The sequence below is a fragment of the Emys orbicularis genome, chromosome 6, assembly GCF_028017835.1.
Source record: "Emys orbicularis isolate rEmyOrb1 chromosome 6, rEmyOrb1.hap1, whole genome shotgun sequence".
In the NCBI taxonomy this organism is placed as follows: Eukaryota; Metazoa; Chordata; order Testudines; family Emydidae; genus Emys; species Emys orbicularis.
The window spans coordinates 27034326-27051170 of record NC_088688.1 but is presented as its reverse complement, the minus strand read 5'-3'; the positions used below and the strand labels follow the sequence as shown (position 1 = coordinate 27051170).

Sequence of the window (16845 nt, the reverse complement as noted above, 5' to 3'; positions counted from 1 at the left end):
TACCGTCCCTTCCCTAATTCAACAATATACTAATGAATCTGTGGTCTCATGAATTATTAACAGAGGGCTACATTTAAATGTCAGGCTTTGACATCTTTGGGACTGGCCCTGGAAAGTGCTACTGGAAATCCCTGCTTGGGAGGAGAGCACCAGTACTGTATTAGGAGGGTGTTGCAGGTTACCAGAGAGACATGGGCCAGGGCTGGCTCCAGCTTTTTTGCCACCCCAAGCGGCAAAGAAAAAAAACAACAGCCAATCGGTGGCACTTTGGCGGCAGCTCAAAGAGGAAGAGAGGGACTGAGGGACCCGCCGCTGAATTGCCGCCAAAGACCCGGACGTGCCGCCCCCCCTTTCTATTGGCCGCCCCAAGCACCTGTTTCCTTCACTGGTGCCTGGAGCTGGCCCTGATATGGGCAGAGATGTAAGTAGAAACCTACACAACACAACACCCATCTGTACTACGTCTAGTGTAGTGGTGGTCATTGCTGTTAATTTTGCACTTTCATGAGCAGCAAATTTAAGCAAAATCTTTGAGATAAAGGACAATACATTTTTTAAAATTAATGGTAGAAGTTCCAGACTGACACATTCTCAGTGATTAAGGTGAAGAGACAGCTTTTGTTTCAGCCAGCGCATTCTCAGTTTCTAAGGTCCATCCACAAATCCTGCATCTTGCCCGGTGGTTAGACTAGATGACCCGTGTGATCCCTTCTAACCCTATGGTTCTATGATCCTGCGCAACCCCTCTCCCCCACCCCCACCCCCCGAGTGACACTGACGTATTCCATTTTTCAGTTCAGTATTGATGAATACACTGAAAAGTCAAGCTTCCCTTCCTGCATCTCATCCCTACATCAAATCCCAGGGCATGGGACCCTCATAGTGGCGAAGAGAAAGAAGGGAGCTTCAGCAGGAATATGTAGTACTAAAGGTGTCTGCCCTTCCTCCTTTGCCAGCACTTTGATTTACAGTTCTATGTGGGATTCATAATCCCACCAGTAGGACTGATTTATACACAGGACAGGTCTCTCTTTTCTTTTTTTCCATTTTGTGGTCCCTGATTTACACCCAATATAAGCAGAATAGAATGGAAGGTCAGTTACCAGAAAAGCTAATAGACTTGAATGGCTAATTCCAGTTTATATTATGTACAGTTTTAAGTCATTTTCTATACTGTTTGCAAAGCTTCCATGGTACATGGTACACAGCAAGCTCTGCAATTATGAGGAGCAATGTAACACACAGTATGGTTCTATCTTTCAGCTTCAGGTCACACATGGAAAAATCCAGCATTTATTTTAGTTGATGTTGATTGTTAATGCAACAGTGTGCGGAGGGCACATGGCTGGGAATGACTGTAGTTGGGACCCAAGAGGCCCTAGAGATTAGGGATCAGGGAACCTTAGAAAGGTTTTAAGCTGTTTTCCAGAGATTCTCATGCTATCGTGAAATTACTCTCTGTGCTTCCAAAACCTTATTTTTTTCAGTGTTCGGTTTCTGCGTCAATCTGTTCCTTTCTTATATGGCACAGAAGTCTGGTCATTTTATCCAGAGAATACTTAGCAGTTGTTAATAAGTTTCATACTGCTCACTGCTGTACTGGGATTTGGACTGCAAAACTACAAAAGAGAAGAAAGATGACTTTGTGGCTGAAGCACAGGACAGTCAGGATGTATGGGTTCTATTCCTGCCTTTGCCACTGACTCACTGTGTGACCCTGGGCAAATCACCTGTTCTGTTTAGATTGTAAGTGTGACAGACATGTCAATTTCCTGCAATATTTTTGGAAGACTTTACTGAATTAGGTTTAAATAGCTTTAGGGTCCATTGTATTATAAAGGCAAAATTGATGTATCATTGTGGGGATTGTATGTAAGTTCTCTAGATGGAAGATGTGGCCTATGTAAGTGTTATAGGCATCAAAGGACTATTTTAAACAATGTGCCACACAAGAAGGAACTTCTGGACAAAGATATATGGATTTCCCTAGGAAGTACAAGGGGAAGAGGGGAATACAGATTCCCACCTCTGCACCCAATCTTTTGCAGCTATTCCCTGAAGAGATAACCATTGTCTGGCTGATAACCTATTCATGGTCTCTGCAGATCAAAGTTGCAGTCTGCATAAAGGAAAGGCTAGCCTATGCATAAGGGTTCTTGTTCTGAGCAAAAAGCTGTTATGAATTTGTGATGACAGAAGAACCCCTTGGTGGAATTTCAAGGACTGAATCCTATCAGAATCCTTATTGGAATTGGGGGTGATCTCTGGTAATTTTCCCTGGGGGTGCTCAACCACCACTCAGCCCCAGGCCCTACCCCCACTCCACCCCTTTCCCCAAGGCTCCACCCCACCTGTCCCTGGCCCCGCTCCACCCCTGCCCCTCCTCTTCCCCGCCTCTTTCTGCCCCCTCCCTCAAGTGCGCCCCATCCCTGCTCCTCCCCCTCCCACCCAGCACCTCCTGCACACCGCTGAACAGCTGTTCCGTGGTGTGCAGGAGGCACTGGGAGGGAGGAGGAGGAGTTGATCAGAGGGGCCGGCGGCCCCGGACATGACTCGCGGACCCCCTGGAGTACCCTTGCGGACCCCCTGGAGTACCCTTGCAGACCCCCAGGGGTCTGCTGACCCCAGTTTGAGAACCGCTGGGCTCTGGGGCCTCATTTGGGAAGAAGAGTCCTTTATCATGCCAAGAAATTCTGTCATGGATCTGAAATTCGTCCATGGGAGCTTCCACTTTCCCTGGGGCAATTACTAATGATGTGTCCAGGCCAACAATCAGCATGCTTTGTTGAGAGCTTGTCTTCACTGAGTGTTTGAAATACAAACTCAAAATCCTTTACAGAGTCTAGAGAAATACTATACAAAATATCCCCCACTCTCCCCAACCAAACTCTGAACACAATTGTTTCATTTTTCAATTGGTAGAAAATAACCCTATTATTCTTGTTTAACATTGATAAAGGACCCCATAACATTGCACTTACCTACATCAGCACCACTTAAAGCCTTCCCTAGTGGCCAGGGTCTCATGTCAACTATCTTCCCATTGACAATGAGTGACTGAACGCAGCCCTGAAAGCCACGGTTGGTTCCTGCTGCTCTGACCAACCAGTATGCACTAGGAGCACCACCAAGATAGAAAGGAGTCCGGAAGGTAATTTTACTATATTGGCCCTACAAGGTAAAACAGAGCTGTTTAACTATTTTAAATAACATGTTATATTCTATGATAGACTAATGAAGGCAAGATAATTAAGCCATGCAGTCATGATCAGTTTTTTCCCCCTCAATGAAGAAAAAGAGGCCTTTGAGGAAACCCATTCCTCCTCCCAAAATATTATCACCCTAAACATTTACTTTTATGCCTATTTCTTATCTTGATGTTTGTCTTTGATGCCTTTGTGTCATTACACATGCGCATTTGTATATGTCTCTGGGGCCCTGTCTGCACTACGGGGGCTACATAGTTATGGTGCTGCAGCTGTGCCATGGTAGTGCTGTAGCATAGACGCTTCCTATAGTGACAGAAGGGGTTATTCTGTCACTGTAGGTAATCCACTTCTCCAAGCAGCAGTAGCTAGGTTGATGGAAGAATTCTCGTTGCGTCAAACTGGTGGTTAGTTGGCTAAACTATGGTGCTCAGGGTGGGAATTTTTCACACAACTGAGCACTGTGGCTATGTCAACCTAACTTTTAAGGATAGACCAGGCCCGGAGGGTGAGGTGGGATGTGTGCATGTGCGAGAGCGAGAGAGAGGGGGGGGGGTATTTTTTTTATCTGGACTAGGCAGCAGGGGGGAGCAGATATGGGAGGCAAGGCAAGGAATTGGGGAGAGCAACAGTACGCTCTGCTAGATATTGGAAAGGAGAACACATCTGGGGCTAGGGAGGGTGGCTGGAGGGTTGCTGGACAATGGGAAAGTGCAGTGAGGAAACCAAGCCTTTTTAAATATTCAGTTTGATTTATGTGACTATAAATCTGCTAAAATTGATTCTGGTTCATGCAACTGTCCCATCCCTAATAAAGACACACAAATTTAATCTGATCTATTATAACACACTCCCTGTTGGGAAGAAATGCCATCAGTCTGCAGAGAGCCAAGGCTGAGCATTAGGAACCTGATCACTTACCTGAGATTTACCTGTGACTGGTGTGTCGTTATCCAGCCGGAGCCAGCCATTCAGCCCATCTCTGAACACAGTGATACTGTGCCAGTTGCCCAGTTTGATTTTGCTTTCACTCATAATGACTGCAACTCCCGTCCCACAATTGAACCTGCAAGAGCCAGACAATGAGCACAAAAGTGACAATTTTGCATGAAACAAACAACCTAACCTTGTTTTTTGACTAAGAAGGGGGCCGGCCTTCTCTTCTCAGAGCCTCTCTTTCTCCTTTTACATTAAAGAGTGACATAAAAACACTCAGACAACTGATCTATATCTGGTCGGTTTTAGTGCAGATAAAATATCTTTTCAAATTTTAAACTTTCTTTACTCTGTTTCCTTCTTCCATGTAGGAGACTTTGCATCCTCTGGCAATACAAAGTATATTGCAAAGCCTGCCAACTTTCTGAAATGGTTTCAAGATGCCGCGTATTAGAATTTGAGTTGCTGCTATCACAGTAATTTCTCTTGGGAATTTTCCTAGCTCCCTGGTGAGAGCTGGAGCTAAAGCAATAATACTGGGATTCTATATGAAACTCAGATTGTTTGGTACTGATTGACAAGGAGGCCTCAATAGCAGCAAAGCTGAATGTGCACAAAGCATGCTATTTTCTTTGCTTTGTCTCCACTATATGGGTCAGGTTGAGGTAGACCAGAAATAGGGTTAGGACACATCATTCCCTTTTGTTTCCCCCCATCTTTATAGCAATCACCATTCCGGTTAATAGGTGCCAGATGGAAGTCTCTCCAGATATCCTTTAAGATGATCCTATACAGTCACTAGAGCAATGTGAGACTCTTTTTCTCCGTTTCCTTTAAAGCTCCTCAAGCTCCTACCAGATCAGTGATGTGGTACCGAGTTCCAGTCCCAAACTTGATTCCTGCAGAGTAACACATTGTCCTACCACTAGACACCTGGGTTAGCTGCATCTCCTTTGTTCTGAAAACGTTCTTGGGGTTCCCTTATTTATAAAGCAAACTAACTAATTGTATACACCTAGCTACAGTGCTAGCATAGTGCTAGTGGACTGCAGGCATTTCTGACCTTGCTAAGAAATAATAACGTTCACTTTGTGAAGGAATCCTCAGGAGGCAGCCTTGTGGCTGACTTCCTCAGTGCCTGAGCTGGGGGAATACTCTGCTTGCTGGCTGCAGAGCATTTAAGGGCCCCTTTTCACTGCACACAAGGACTGGAGTGGGTGAGGAGCTCACCCATGGAAAGGCAATAGATCCATTACCTGAACTGGATGTTGCGTCGGATTATCGCCAGTGACATAAAATCACCACGACCATGCTCATTCTCTCCACAGTACAGCAGCAAACCGTCTTCTGCTTCAGCCTGCGATCACAGTATCAACATGCACAAGTCAGTCTCCACCACCTGGCTATAAACAACGAGGAGTCCTTGTGGCACCTTAGAGACTAACAAATTTATTTGGGCATGAGCTTTCAGGGGCTAGAACCCACTTCATCAGATGCATGGAGTGGAAAATACAAGAGCAGGTATAAATAAAAAGATGGGAGTTGTCTTACCAAGTGTGAGGTCAGTCTAACAAGACAATTCAATTAACAGTATGATACCAAGGGAGGAAAAATAACCTTTGTAGTGGAAATGAGAATGGCCTAAGGCAACTCCCATCTTTTCATGTATTTAAACCTGTATAAATTCCATATACCTGTATTTTCCACTCCATGCATCTGATGAAGTGGGTTCTAGCCCACAAAAGCTTATGCCCAAATAAATGTGTTAGAGGAATCATAATGATATTACGCCTGGTGGAAGAAGGAAAAAATAACTTCCTCGTCTCTGAAGATGATCAGTGTATGCTGTAAAACATGAGGGACATCTGCTTATCTATGAAACAGGAAGTTCAGAGGTACTTAATTCGTTTATATGTGTGCCACTGCTGAACAGATAGACATTTACAAAAATTCCAAACATAATGCAGTCTAAAGTTCACTCGTATAGCTCTGTCACAGTAAGCCAGTGCTAACCTGCAATCCCTCAACACTGCCATTTCCAGGACCTTCCCTAAGAAAAAGACTACCAGGAGTATGGACAAACATCTTGGCTGAGACTATCACATTTATTTTCTCTTTTGGGATGCGAACCCAGATTTCCAGAGGTGAAGGCTATGGATTAACTCACTGCAATATCTAGCTTGCAGCATAGGCGTTTGAAGCTACTCACTCTTCTATTGTTCCTTCTTTACACTAATGGAAGTGAATACAATTTAAAAATGCTTTGTGAGTTCTGGACTGCTTAAACTTACCCTGAATTCAAGGGTAATTTGGAATGTTTGATAGGAATTTTTCAGCGGTTCAAAGGTGATGTATGAGTAGCCAGAGAACTGAGGATACTGGATAATAATATCTGAAAGGCAAAGATAAGAGCATGTTGTTTAGCAATGTGTTCAAATATAAAATCAATATGCACATTTAGCACCAGATAACATCAGGCAAAAACACAAGACTGAGTTCCTCCAGAGACAACTATTAGTCAGCAATAGTCAACAATCAGTTAACCTACTGCTTTCTCCTCCTACTACCTTTCAGAGCTAATTCCCTTGTTCCAGAGGATCTGCTGAACTTGCACAGAAACAGCATACTCATGGGAAAATTCTGCTCAACAGTTTCATCAGTGGCATCACTAGGTTTTCTGATGTAACTGAAAGCAGAATTTGGTCCTTGGTGATTCATCTTGATTTAGGAAAATGTTTAACACAGAGACAGACAGCAAGGCATTTTTTTCCTCAGGGAAGAGAACATATGTGAGAAATACACATTGAGTCAGATTCCAGGCTGCATTAGGTCAGCTTTGTTGTGCAAAGCTGCTCTAAAGCTGATGTACTTAGCCACCAGAGAATCCTTAGGTGGCTTAGAGTGGGTATAACAGCTTCCACATTACAACCTCCTCTCTGTGGCCACTTTAGAGTGTATGGCCAGGGCAGCCTATGCCCTGGCAATCATTGGCTGCTATAATGGTCCCTTAGGGCTGTTGGCCGCTGGCAAATCAGCCTTCTTGCTTCTCTAGCTTATGTCAGAAGGTCAGCCAGGCGCAGGACAGCCCCATGATTGGGAAGAACACAAAGATGGCTTAAAGACACCTTTGTACGTTCTGGTCCTGAGGAGCATCAAGGATGCCTCAGCCACAGCTCAGGATGTGACTATTATCTCTGAATCAGATATAAACCTAATGAAGTAGGAAGGATGGAGGTTCTAACCTTTCTCTATTACTTGTGTTCGGGGTGATTTTGCCTTTCCATTTGTACACAAGTACAGTTACTTTTACAGCTGCACTGCAAAGAAACAAAATAAAGCTTAGACTGATGCTAACAGAGCTTTAGAGCATTGGTCCCCAAACTTTTCAGGGTCGCGTCCCCCCTTACCCCTGTCTGGGCCGCCCCCCCACACACACACACATCTGGAGCCGGGAGTGGGGTCACGGCCCAGGTCTGGGGCTGGGAGGGGGAGGACATGGACAGGGGTAAGGAGGCCAGGGCTGGGGCTGGGAGCAGGGCTGGGGCAGGGAATGGAGATGCAACCAGGGGCTGAGGCTGGGGCCAGGTGTGGAGCTGCGGCTGGGCCATGGTTGGGGGCTGAAGCTGGAGGTGGGGCCAGGCACGGAGCTGGGAGCCGGGGCCGTGGGCGGAGCTGGGTGCTGCACAGGGCTGGGTGGCACTCCCTCCCTGCCCGCCGTGGGGGCTGGCCTGGGTCCTACTACGCACCCCCGAATGTTCCTCCATGCACCTCTAGGGGGGCGTGCCTCACAGTCTGGGGACTTCTTCTTTAGAGAGCCAAGCTGGGTGAGGTAATATCTTTTATTGGACCAACTTCTATTGGTGAGAGAGACCAGCTTTTGAGGTTACACAGAGCTCTTCTTCAGGTCTGGGAAATGTACTCAGGAGTGTACCAGCTAAATAGGAGGTTTAACAGATTGTTTAGCATAAATAGTTAACACTTATTTCAAGGGAAGGTCCATTAACACCCCTCTAGTCATAATGGGGAAAGTGTGTGTGGGGGAAAGACAGAGGGGGGAGGAGGGGATTATTGGCGTGTTATAGATTGTTGTTATATGCCATAAATCCACTGTCTCTATTCAATCCATGATTTTTAATGTCTAGCAAAGTTATGAATTTAAGCTCCCCGGTTCATCTTTTGAAAATGTTGTGCAGGTGTCCTTTGAGGATGATGTCTGATAGGCATAGGCAGCGGGTGAAGCTTCCCATGGGGGAGGCTAGCCCCCATCCCACCTCTTCCACCTGCAGCCCTGCCCACACTCCTCCCAGGCCCCGCCTCCATTCTGCCCCAGGCCCCGCCCCCTCCCCGCTTGGCACCGCCACTTGCCGAGTCCCTCCTCACCCTCACAGATCACTGCAAGATCCCCTGTGCTCACCTCCTCATCCCCTGCCTGCCCGCCGCTTGCCTCCTCATCCACCCGGTCCCTCCTCACTCCTCTGCTCACCACAAGATACCCCACCCCCCCGATCAGGCTGATAGGTCAGATATAGAATGATCACTTCGTGAACAGTGTTCACTCACAGGTGATATGGTGTTTTTTCCTTTCCCCTATGACTGGAGGAGTGTTATCGGGCCACTTCACTTTGAATGGTTACTTGAAATATTTGTTAATTGCTTATGCTAAACAATCTATATCTCACTGTGACGTTCCGAGTACATTTCCCAGACCTGAAGAAGAGCTCTGTGTAAGCTTGAAAGCATGTCTCTCTCACCAACAGAAGTTAGTCCAATAAGAGATATTACCTCACCCAGCTTGTCTCTCTGGGACAGATACGGCTACAATATCTGGGACAGATATGGCTACAATAACACTACTAACAAAGCTTGTTATAGAAAAATGAGTGAGGGTATAGCACAAATGAATTAACTGATGAAAACTCATCCCCAAGAGGTACTGACCATAAAAAGGGTTCACTGGATGAACTGTGACTCTAACGAGGACTGTTAAGTATAAAAAAGTTCTGTAGCATCAGCCTAATTAATGCATTGTTTAACATGCAATGATGGCTCATGAGGGGAAGATCACTACTGTGCAGTATTAGTGCATGATCTGGTTAGGACACCTGGGGATAAATACTCCATTAAAGAGAATTGATTCTAGACTCAGATTAACAGCTCCAGCTCCACTAGCTTTATATAATTATGTGACATCCATAAGAATTCCATAACTTCACAGGCTTGGGCATTATGGCAAAAAAATAAAATAAAATAAAATAAAATTACATCTATAGCTGTTCCATCAGCTATTGTCACAATAGTTGCTTTGCAGATTGAACTTTCCCCAAGAACTGCTACTGTTCATTGAAGTAAGGAGAGTAAATACATATAATCAACTAAATCATACAATGTATAGTGCCATGACTTCTGATGTGACACCTGTACAAGAAAATGCAGTGTGCATCTCATCTTAATCATGCATACAAGTGCTCTGTTGTGGTGACAAACTGGAAAGGTAAGGATCCTTAACAGATGGGACCACACTTGTGAGAGTAATCATAGTAATACAGAGCAATTCCCATTTCCAAAGATGAACAAATGTTAAACAATAACCTCTGGGTTTGCAAGTACTGTTATCACTGTGACAGAATGTGGGATTTGTCTAAGTCAACTTATACATTTCATTTGGTTTGTGAATGCCATTTAGGACTGTAACCTTTGATTGTGGCTGTGAGTATTCATTGTTAGAACTTGACACCTAGTGGGGAAGCTATGTGTGAAAAGCTGTTATAAAGCTATCAAGGGCCATCAGCAGTTAATGGCTCTCCCCTGGTGAAACAAGGATTGCAACCAGTAGGGCCACTGACTCAGAATGAACAACTGAGGAGTCCTTGTGACACCTTAGGCCTTGGCTACACTTGCGAGTTACAGCGCAATAAAGCAGGCCCGGGTGCCCTAGCTCACTCCCCGTCCAATGGCAAGGCACGTAGAGCGCTCTGACTCTGCAGCTACAGCGCTGCTGGTACTCCACCTCGGCGAGTGGAATAACGTTTGCTGCACCCCCGTTGGAGCGCCGCGGTACCAGTATGAACGAGGTGTTGCGTTACTATGCTGTGATCAGCCTCCGGAAATGTCCCATAATCCCCTTAAGTCAAGTGGCCACTCTTGTCATTGTTGTGAAATCGGCTGCAGGAATGTGGAAATGCCTTTTCAAAGCTCCATTTCGGAGAAGCCAGCAGAGAAAAAGCAAACGTTTACTGTTTCCTTTGAATGAGTGGCGGGGGAGGGAGAGAGGGAGTCTGAACTTACAAGACAGCATCCTGACACACTCTCAGCACCCCAAAAACCCACTCTCTCTCCCCCCACATACACACAACACACTCCCTGTCACACTCCACCCCACCCCACCCCCATTTGAAAAGCACGTTGCAGTCACTTGCATGCTGGGATAGCTGCCCATAATGCACTGCTCCCAACGCCGCTGGAAGTGCCGCAAATGTGGCCATGCCAGTGCGCTTGCAGCTGTCAGTGTGGATAGATTGCAGCGCTTTCCCTACTGTGCTCTAGGAAGGCGGGTTTAACTCACAGCGCTCTACATCTGCAAGTGTAGCTATGCCCTTAGACTTAGGCTGTGTCTACACAGCGCTAAAACTTTGTTGCTCAGGGGTGTGAAAAAACACACACACACCCCCGAGCGACAAAAGTTTTAGCGCTGAAAAGCGCCAGTATAGACAGCGCTTTATCGCTGGGAGCCACGCTCCTGGCGTAAAGCTACCACCGCTCATTATGGGTGGGGTTTTTTTTATCGCTGTGAGAGCTCTCCCCCAGCAATAAAGCGTGTCTATACTGCCCACGTCATAGTGCTGCCATGGCCGCGCTGTAACATGGGTAGTGTAGACATACCCTAACAAATTTATTTGGGCATAAGTTTTCGTGGGATATAACCCACTTCATCAGATGCATGGAGTGAAAAATACAGTAAGCAGGTATAAATATACAGCACATGAAAAGATGGGAGTTGCCTTACCAAGTGGGGGGGGTCAGTGCTAATTAGGTTGGTTTAGTATGATGTGTTCTTGACAAATCCATGTTGGCTATTTCTTATAACTCTATTATCCTCTAAGTGCTTACAAACTGACTGTTTAATGATATGTTCCAGTATCCTTCCAGGAATTGAAGTTAGGCTGACTGGTCTGTAGTTCCCCAGATCCTCTTTGTTCCCTCTTTTAAGGATAGGTATTATGTTTGCCATTCTCAAGTCCTCTGGGACCTCACTCTTCCGCCATGAATTCTCAAAGATAGTTGCTAACGGTTCTGAGATTGCTTCAGCTAGTTCCTTAAGCGCTCTAGGATGAATTTCATCGGGCCCTACTGACCTGAATAAATCCAACGTATTGAAATATTCTTTAACCTGTTCTTTCCCTGTTTTGGCTTGTCTTCCTTCCCCTTTTTCATTAATATTAACTGGGTTGAGTATCTGATCACCATTAACCTTTTTAGTGAAGACTTAAGCAAAATAGGCATTAAAGAACTCAGCTTTTTTGATGTCATCTATTATTAGCTCACCTTCCACACTAAGTAGAGAAACTATACTTTCCTTCATCTTGCTCTTGTTCCTAATGTATTTAAAGAACCTCTTCTTATTACCTTCTATGTCCCTTGCTAGGTGTAACTCATTTGATGGCTTAGCCTTTCTGATTTTGTCCCTTCATGCCACTGTCACTGCTGATCTGCTCAGAGCCACACCTGGCAGCATTACTAGTTCCCATGTGGATGAGCAGCATAGGGTAGTGGTCAAAGGGACAGATGAGCCTCACCCTCGGAGCCACAGCCTGGCCATGGTAAGAGCCACACAGACAGGGGAGCCACAAACCCTCCACCTGCCCTGGACGGGGGGCCCAGGGTGTGGGGACACAAGCCGGGGGCTGCTCAAACCCTCCGCACCGTGGGCAGGTGGAGGGTCCACCAAGGCTCCCCACAACTGCCCACGCAACTCTTATGGCCGGGCTGCAGCTCTGAGGACCCCACCTGGCTGGAGCCGTGTCAGGGAGAGCCATGTGGGCAGCTGTGGGGAGCCTGAGTCCCTCCACCTGCCCCGGGCGGGGGACACAGAGGGCGGGGACAAGGACAGGGGACTGCTTTCAGCCCTCCAACCCGCCCCAGTTGGGGGGTGGGCTCCCCAGCCCCGCTCTGGCTTCTGGCTTGGCCGGGGCCTTGGGTGGTGGGACCTCAGGGGGTTTGGGGAAGGCTCTGACGCCCTTGCTATGGAGTACATCCGAGAGACCCAGAACTAGGAACAGTGATCCTCACTACCCAGACCCAGGGAGCTTAGTAGTACTTGGATTCAGCAGTTGGAGGTTATCACACAAGGCTAGTCTGTCAAAGAAGCTTATTGGAACATCTCTGAGGGTGAGATTTACCTGCATTGTTTCCTACTGTATTAGGCTTAGACTTGCGCGTTTTATTTTATTTTGTTTGGTAATTTACTTTGTTCTGTCTGTTATTACTTGGAACCACTTAAATCCTACTTTTTTTATTTAATAAAATCACTTTTTACTTATTAATTAACCCAGAGTATGTATTAATACGGGGGAGGGGGGAGAGGGAGGGCAAACAGCTGTGAATCTCTCTCTATCAGTGATATAGAGGATGAACAATTTATGAGTTTGCCCTTAAGCTTTATTCAGGGTAAAACGGATTTATTTGAGGTTTGGACCCCACTGGGAGCTGGGTATCTGGGTGTTGGAGACAGGAGCACTTCTTAAGCTGTTTTCAGTTAAGCCGGTAGCTTATGGGGGACATGGTTCAGACTTGGATCTGTGTTTGCAGCAGGCAAGTGTGTCTGGCTCAAACAAGGCAAGGTACTGAAGTCCCAAGCTGGCAGGGAAAACGGGCTCAGAGGTAGTCTAGGTACATCAGGTGGCAGTTCCCAAAGAGGTTTCTGTGACCCAACCCGTCACAATCACACAGATTGGTGTCAGTTTAAAGAGCAGGACTGGACCTGGTTGTGACAATCACTGTTTTCCAGAAGGAGAAAATGAGACATGGTCTAAGATCTGAGGCCTTTTTCTGCAGCCACATTAGGACAGCAGCCGCCATGAGCTAAAAAGCAGAAAGTCACATCCTCACATTTCATCTAAATTACATTAAAACAATGTAATACTGGGCTGTGAAGAAGGCACTCCAGTCCTAATAGTACCCACCATCACCAGATAAAGAAACAGATCTTAAAATGTTTAAAGAACACTTTGATAGCATTCTGTCTGGCAAGGAATCACTTATCAACAGTTGTGATTGTGAAAACAATACTTCTTTATTGTTTTGCCTTTATGGTCCCTCCTTCTCTATTGTTTATCTGTATGGTCTCTGTCTGGTTCTTTGATTGTTTCTATATGTTGTGTAACTAATTTTGCAAGATTTAATTCAACTACAATGGTGGAGTCTGACTGGTTAAAAAATAGTCTCGTAATGGGCTAGAATTGGTGAAAAACACTGTTTTGTAGTATTTTGGTTTACAATGATTGGTGAAGGTAGAGCTAAGCAGCACTCAAGTTTAACTACATAAACTGGGGTCCAAAATGAAGTTCTTTGGAACTTAACTCCAGGACACAGCCCAAGATCAGAGCTGCCAGATCTCAACATTCTGCCAACTATATCGTGCAGAAGCTGGAGGAACCCCAGATGACCTGATCCTGACTGGCTACCAGGAAAAGTTTGTCTGCCTTATTGGGAGTGGTGAGCATTGTATGCTTAGTTTATGTATTCTGTTTTGGTAACTGTTAATAAACAGAGGTTAGGATATTACTGTATAAGGCTCTTTCACTGGCAAGAGGCCCCATAAACCTGCAGAAGATTATGCCCTGAGCCCTACGAATTGGGTACGGGTGGCCCTGAGCCCTAGGAACTGGGAAAGGGTGGGAATGCCTAAATTAACCAGGTCATGCCTTGAGCCCATGGAAGAGTAAAGGTGGAGTGCCCTAGAGTGTGTGGGTAAGAATGGAGGTTAAGTAAACTTTCTCAAAACCACATGGTGAGAGAGCTGGGGCTAGAATTCTGACATTCCTGGCTACAACTACTGTGCACAGACTACTCAATTAAGCCTTTCCCTGTAGTGTATAGAAGTCACTCTCCCCACCCTGCTGAAGGACAAGCAAGTGAGGCAAGACAGTTGGTGTTTGAGAGAGAGAAGCTGACTGAGGTACTAACTATTACCTTTAGGGCCCTGTTAAGAACAAACCTCATTTAAATAAGAGTATTTTTTGTTGGTTTACCATGAAACTGTGTTTCTTCCCACAGATAAACTGAACTGAATAGAACAGAAATTTACCGCAGAGCAATTCATCACAGCTTAGATTAATGGAGATGTTAATATCAAAGACTGCAGAACAACATCACCACCATGCAAGCATCAGTAGTTGCCAAACTGGTTACCATAAGAGGCAAACTGTGGGAGCCAATTAGGAAAAGAAACCCATCCACATCAAGTTGCTAAGGACGGAATTGTGTTGTGCTTGGAGAATAATTGCCCCGGCCCTGCACAAAACCTACCTTCTGTGCAAGTCTCTCCTCCTTTGCCCAGGTTACAATGACACCGAGAACCACCCCGATCATAATCATTGACACAAAAGCTGTCGGCAGAGCAGATGGTTTCATCACAGGACAGATCAAACAGCCGTACTGCTGAGGCTATGCCATTCCTTCTGGTTGCCTTAGCTGTAGTGATGCTAGCAGTGGTTGTAGGAATGGGGCGCATAGTTGTTGCAGGGGAAGTAATAGGATCAGAGGTGGTTGTAATTAGCCTGGAAAGGAGCCTTGTACTAGACCCTGGAGCAACCTTGGTTTCAACCAAAAACTTCCTGTTGCCTCCTTTGATAGCTGGAAGTGGCTTGAGCTAAAGCAAGATAAAAGAAACTTAAGTTTAGTACAGTCACAAGCTAAAATTAAACATGTTCCATGGAAATTAAAGCTACATCCCCTAAGAAATATATTTGAAGAAACAAATTCATCCTAAAGGAAGAGAAAGACACAAACAAGCCACTTTTATTTCACCTGCGCACATAAGGTTAAAGGTTAAATATGCCAACAGGATCAAGTCCCTTTATCTATAATACCACTAGAAAATAAATACAAATAGAAATGCCAAACCGGAACCTTTGAATTTACCTCTTCAATATAAATGTCATAGTCTGAATCATCAATATCAAATCCATCATCATCACCGACTATGGTGCCTGTGATATACCGATGCCCATAGCTTCCACTTCCTAACTCCTCAGAACCTGTGAAGACAAAACTGGCATATTCAGTTCACATATTTTATCTCTTTTCAACACAGAGCCATCAATTCCTGCACAGAAGTTCAGGTCTTAACTCAGAACAATGAGAACCAGGATGGTGTTGGCATTCATTTTAAAGAATCAGCAAATGTGCCAGTGTCAAGATGGAAAGCATACTGTAGAGCTAATACATCAAAAATTAAATATAAAGCAAACCAAGTGACACTCTCCTCTGGATGTCCCACTGCACTCTGTGCACTGTACATCATTCTTTTAGATGGGAGTTTCAGTGTGGACCCCATTTTTACTAGCTATATTATCTCACTGAACAAATTCACCCCCATTTGCGAGTGCATGGTCCACTACCTCCTTTATTGGTGACAGAATATCATCCCTGTGTTAACCACAACAACTGCTTACCTGGAAAAGTAAAAGCAGGAAGAAATTCAGGGTGAGATTTTCAATAGCACTCAGCTTTGGCCTTAGTCTGCTCCCATTTACTTCAATGGTCATACTTGGGCATTTTGGAAAATGCCACCTTTAATGTATTTTTAGTTTTTTAAAGTGCAATTTAGCAGCTGAAAATGAGGTGAGCCAGCACCATGTGAGGAACCAGCTCTCTGTGCACCACCCGAAGTGTTATACAGACTACAGGTTAAGGGCCATTATTTCAGATGGTGCAATCTCAGGGCAGAGACTCTCTTTATTTGCATGTATTCTATAGCCTCAATCCCACCTTGATACTAGACAAACAATGACAATAGGTAATCCTAACCAACAAAGTTTAACAGGATAGACATTAGGCATTACAAACAAGTCTTATTTTTGACAGTGGTTTAAAATACTAGGGAGTTAGGGCTTGGCTACACTTGCGAGTTACAGCGCATTAAAGGAGCCCAGGCGCACTAGCTCACTACTCGTCCACACTGGCAAGGCACATAGAGTGCTCTGACTCCACGGCTAGAGCGCTCCTGGTATTCCACCTCGGCGAGTAGAATAATGTTTGATGAGCCCCCGCTGGAGCGCCCCAGTGTCAGTGTGAATGAGATGTTGCATTACTGCGCTCTGATCAGCCTCTGGAAACGTCCATAATCCCCTTACGTCAAGTGGCCACTCTTGTTATTGTTTTGGATATGCCCTTTGAAAGCTCCGTTTGACAGCCAGCATGCTTATCTGCTCTGAGACAAAGCAACCATTACTGTGGAATGCTGTGTGTGAGAGAGAGAAAGGCGGGGGGGGGGGGGGTCTGAACTTACAAGACAGCATGCTGACATGCTCTCAGCCCCCCAAAACCCACTCTCTCTTCCCCCACATAGACACAACATGCTCCCTGTCACACTCCACCCCACCCCACCCCCATTTGAAAAGCATATTGCAGCCACTTGCATGCTGGGGTAGCTACCACAATGAACTGCTCTCTGTGGCCATTGCAAGAGCTGATAATGTGGCCA

The 16845-nt window shown here is 45.5% G+C and overlaps 1 protein-coding gene across 1 annotated transcript in view; it reads right to left on the bottom strand.

Annotated features, from left to right (window-relative positions):
* The window catches only part of EGFLAM (EGF like, fibronectin type III and laminin G domains), a 129838-nt gene that overhangs the window by 39499 nt on the left and 73494 nt on the right, over nucleotides 1-16845 (bottom strand). The window contains exons 8-13 of the mRNA XM_065406645.1: nucleotides 15282-15397; nucleotides 14667-15009; nucleotides 6434-6534; nucleotides 5399-5499; nucleotides 4128-4272; nucleotides 2982-3171 (exon numbers count right to left, since the gene is read on the bottom strand). Coding sequence (XP_065262717.1) covers nucleotides 2982-3171; nucleotides 4128-4272; nucleotides 5399-5499; nucleotides 6434-6534; nucleotides 14667-15009; nucleotides 15282-15397 — 996 coding nt within the window. The remainder of the gene's footprint in view (nucleotides 1-2981; nucleotides 3172-4127; nucleotides 4273-5398; nucleotides 5500-6433; nucleotides 6535-14666; nucleotides 15010-15281; nucleotides 15398-16845) is intronic.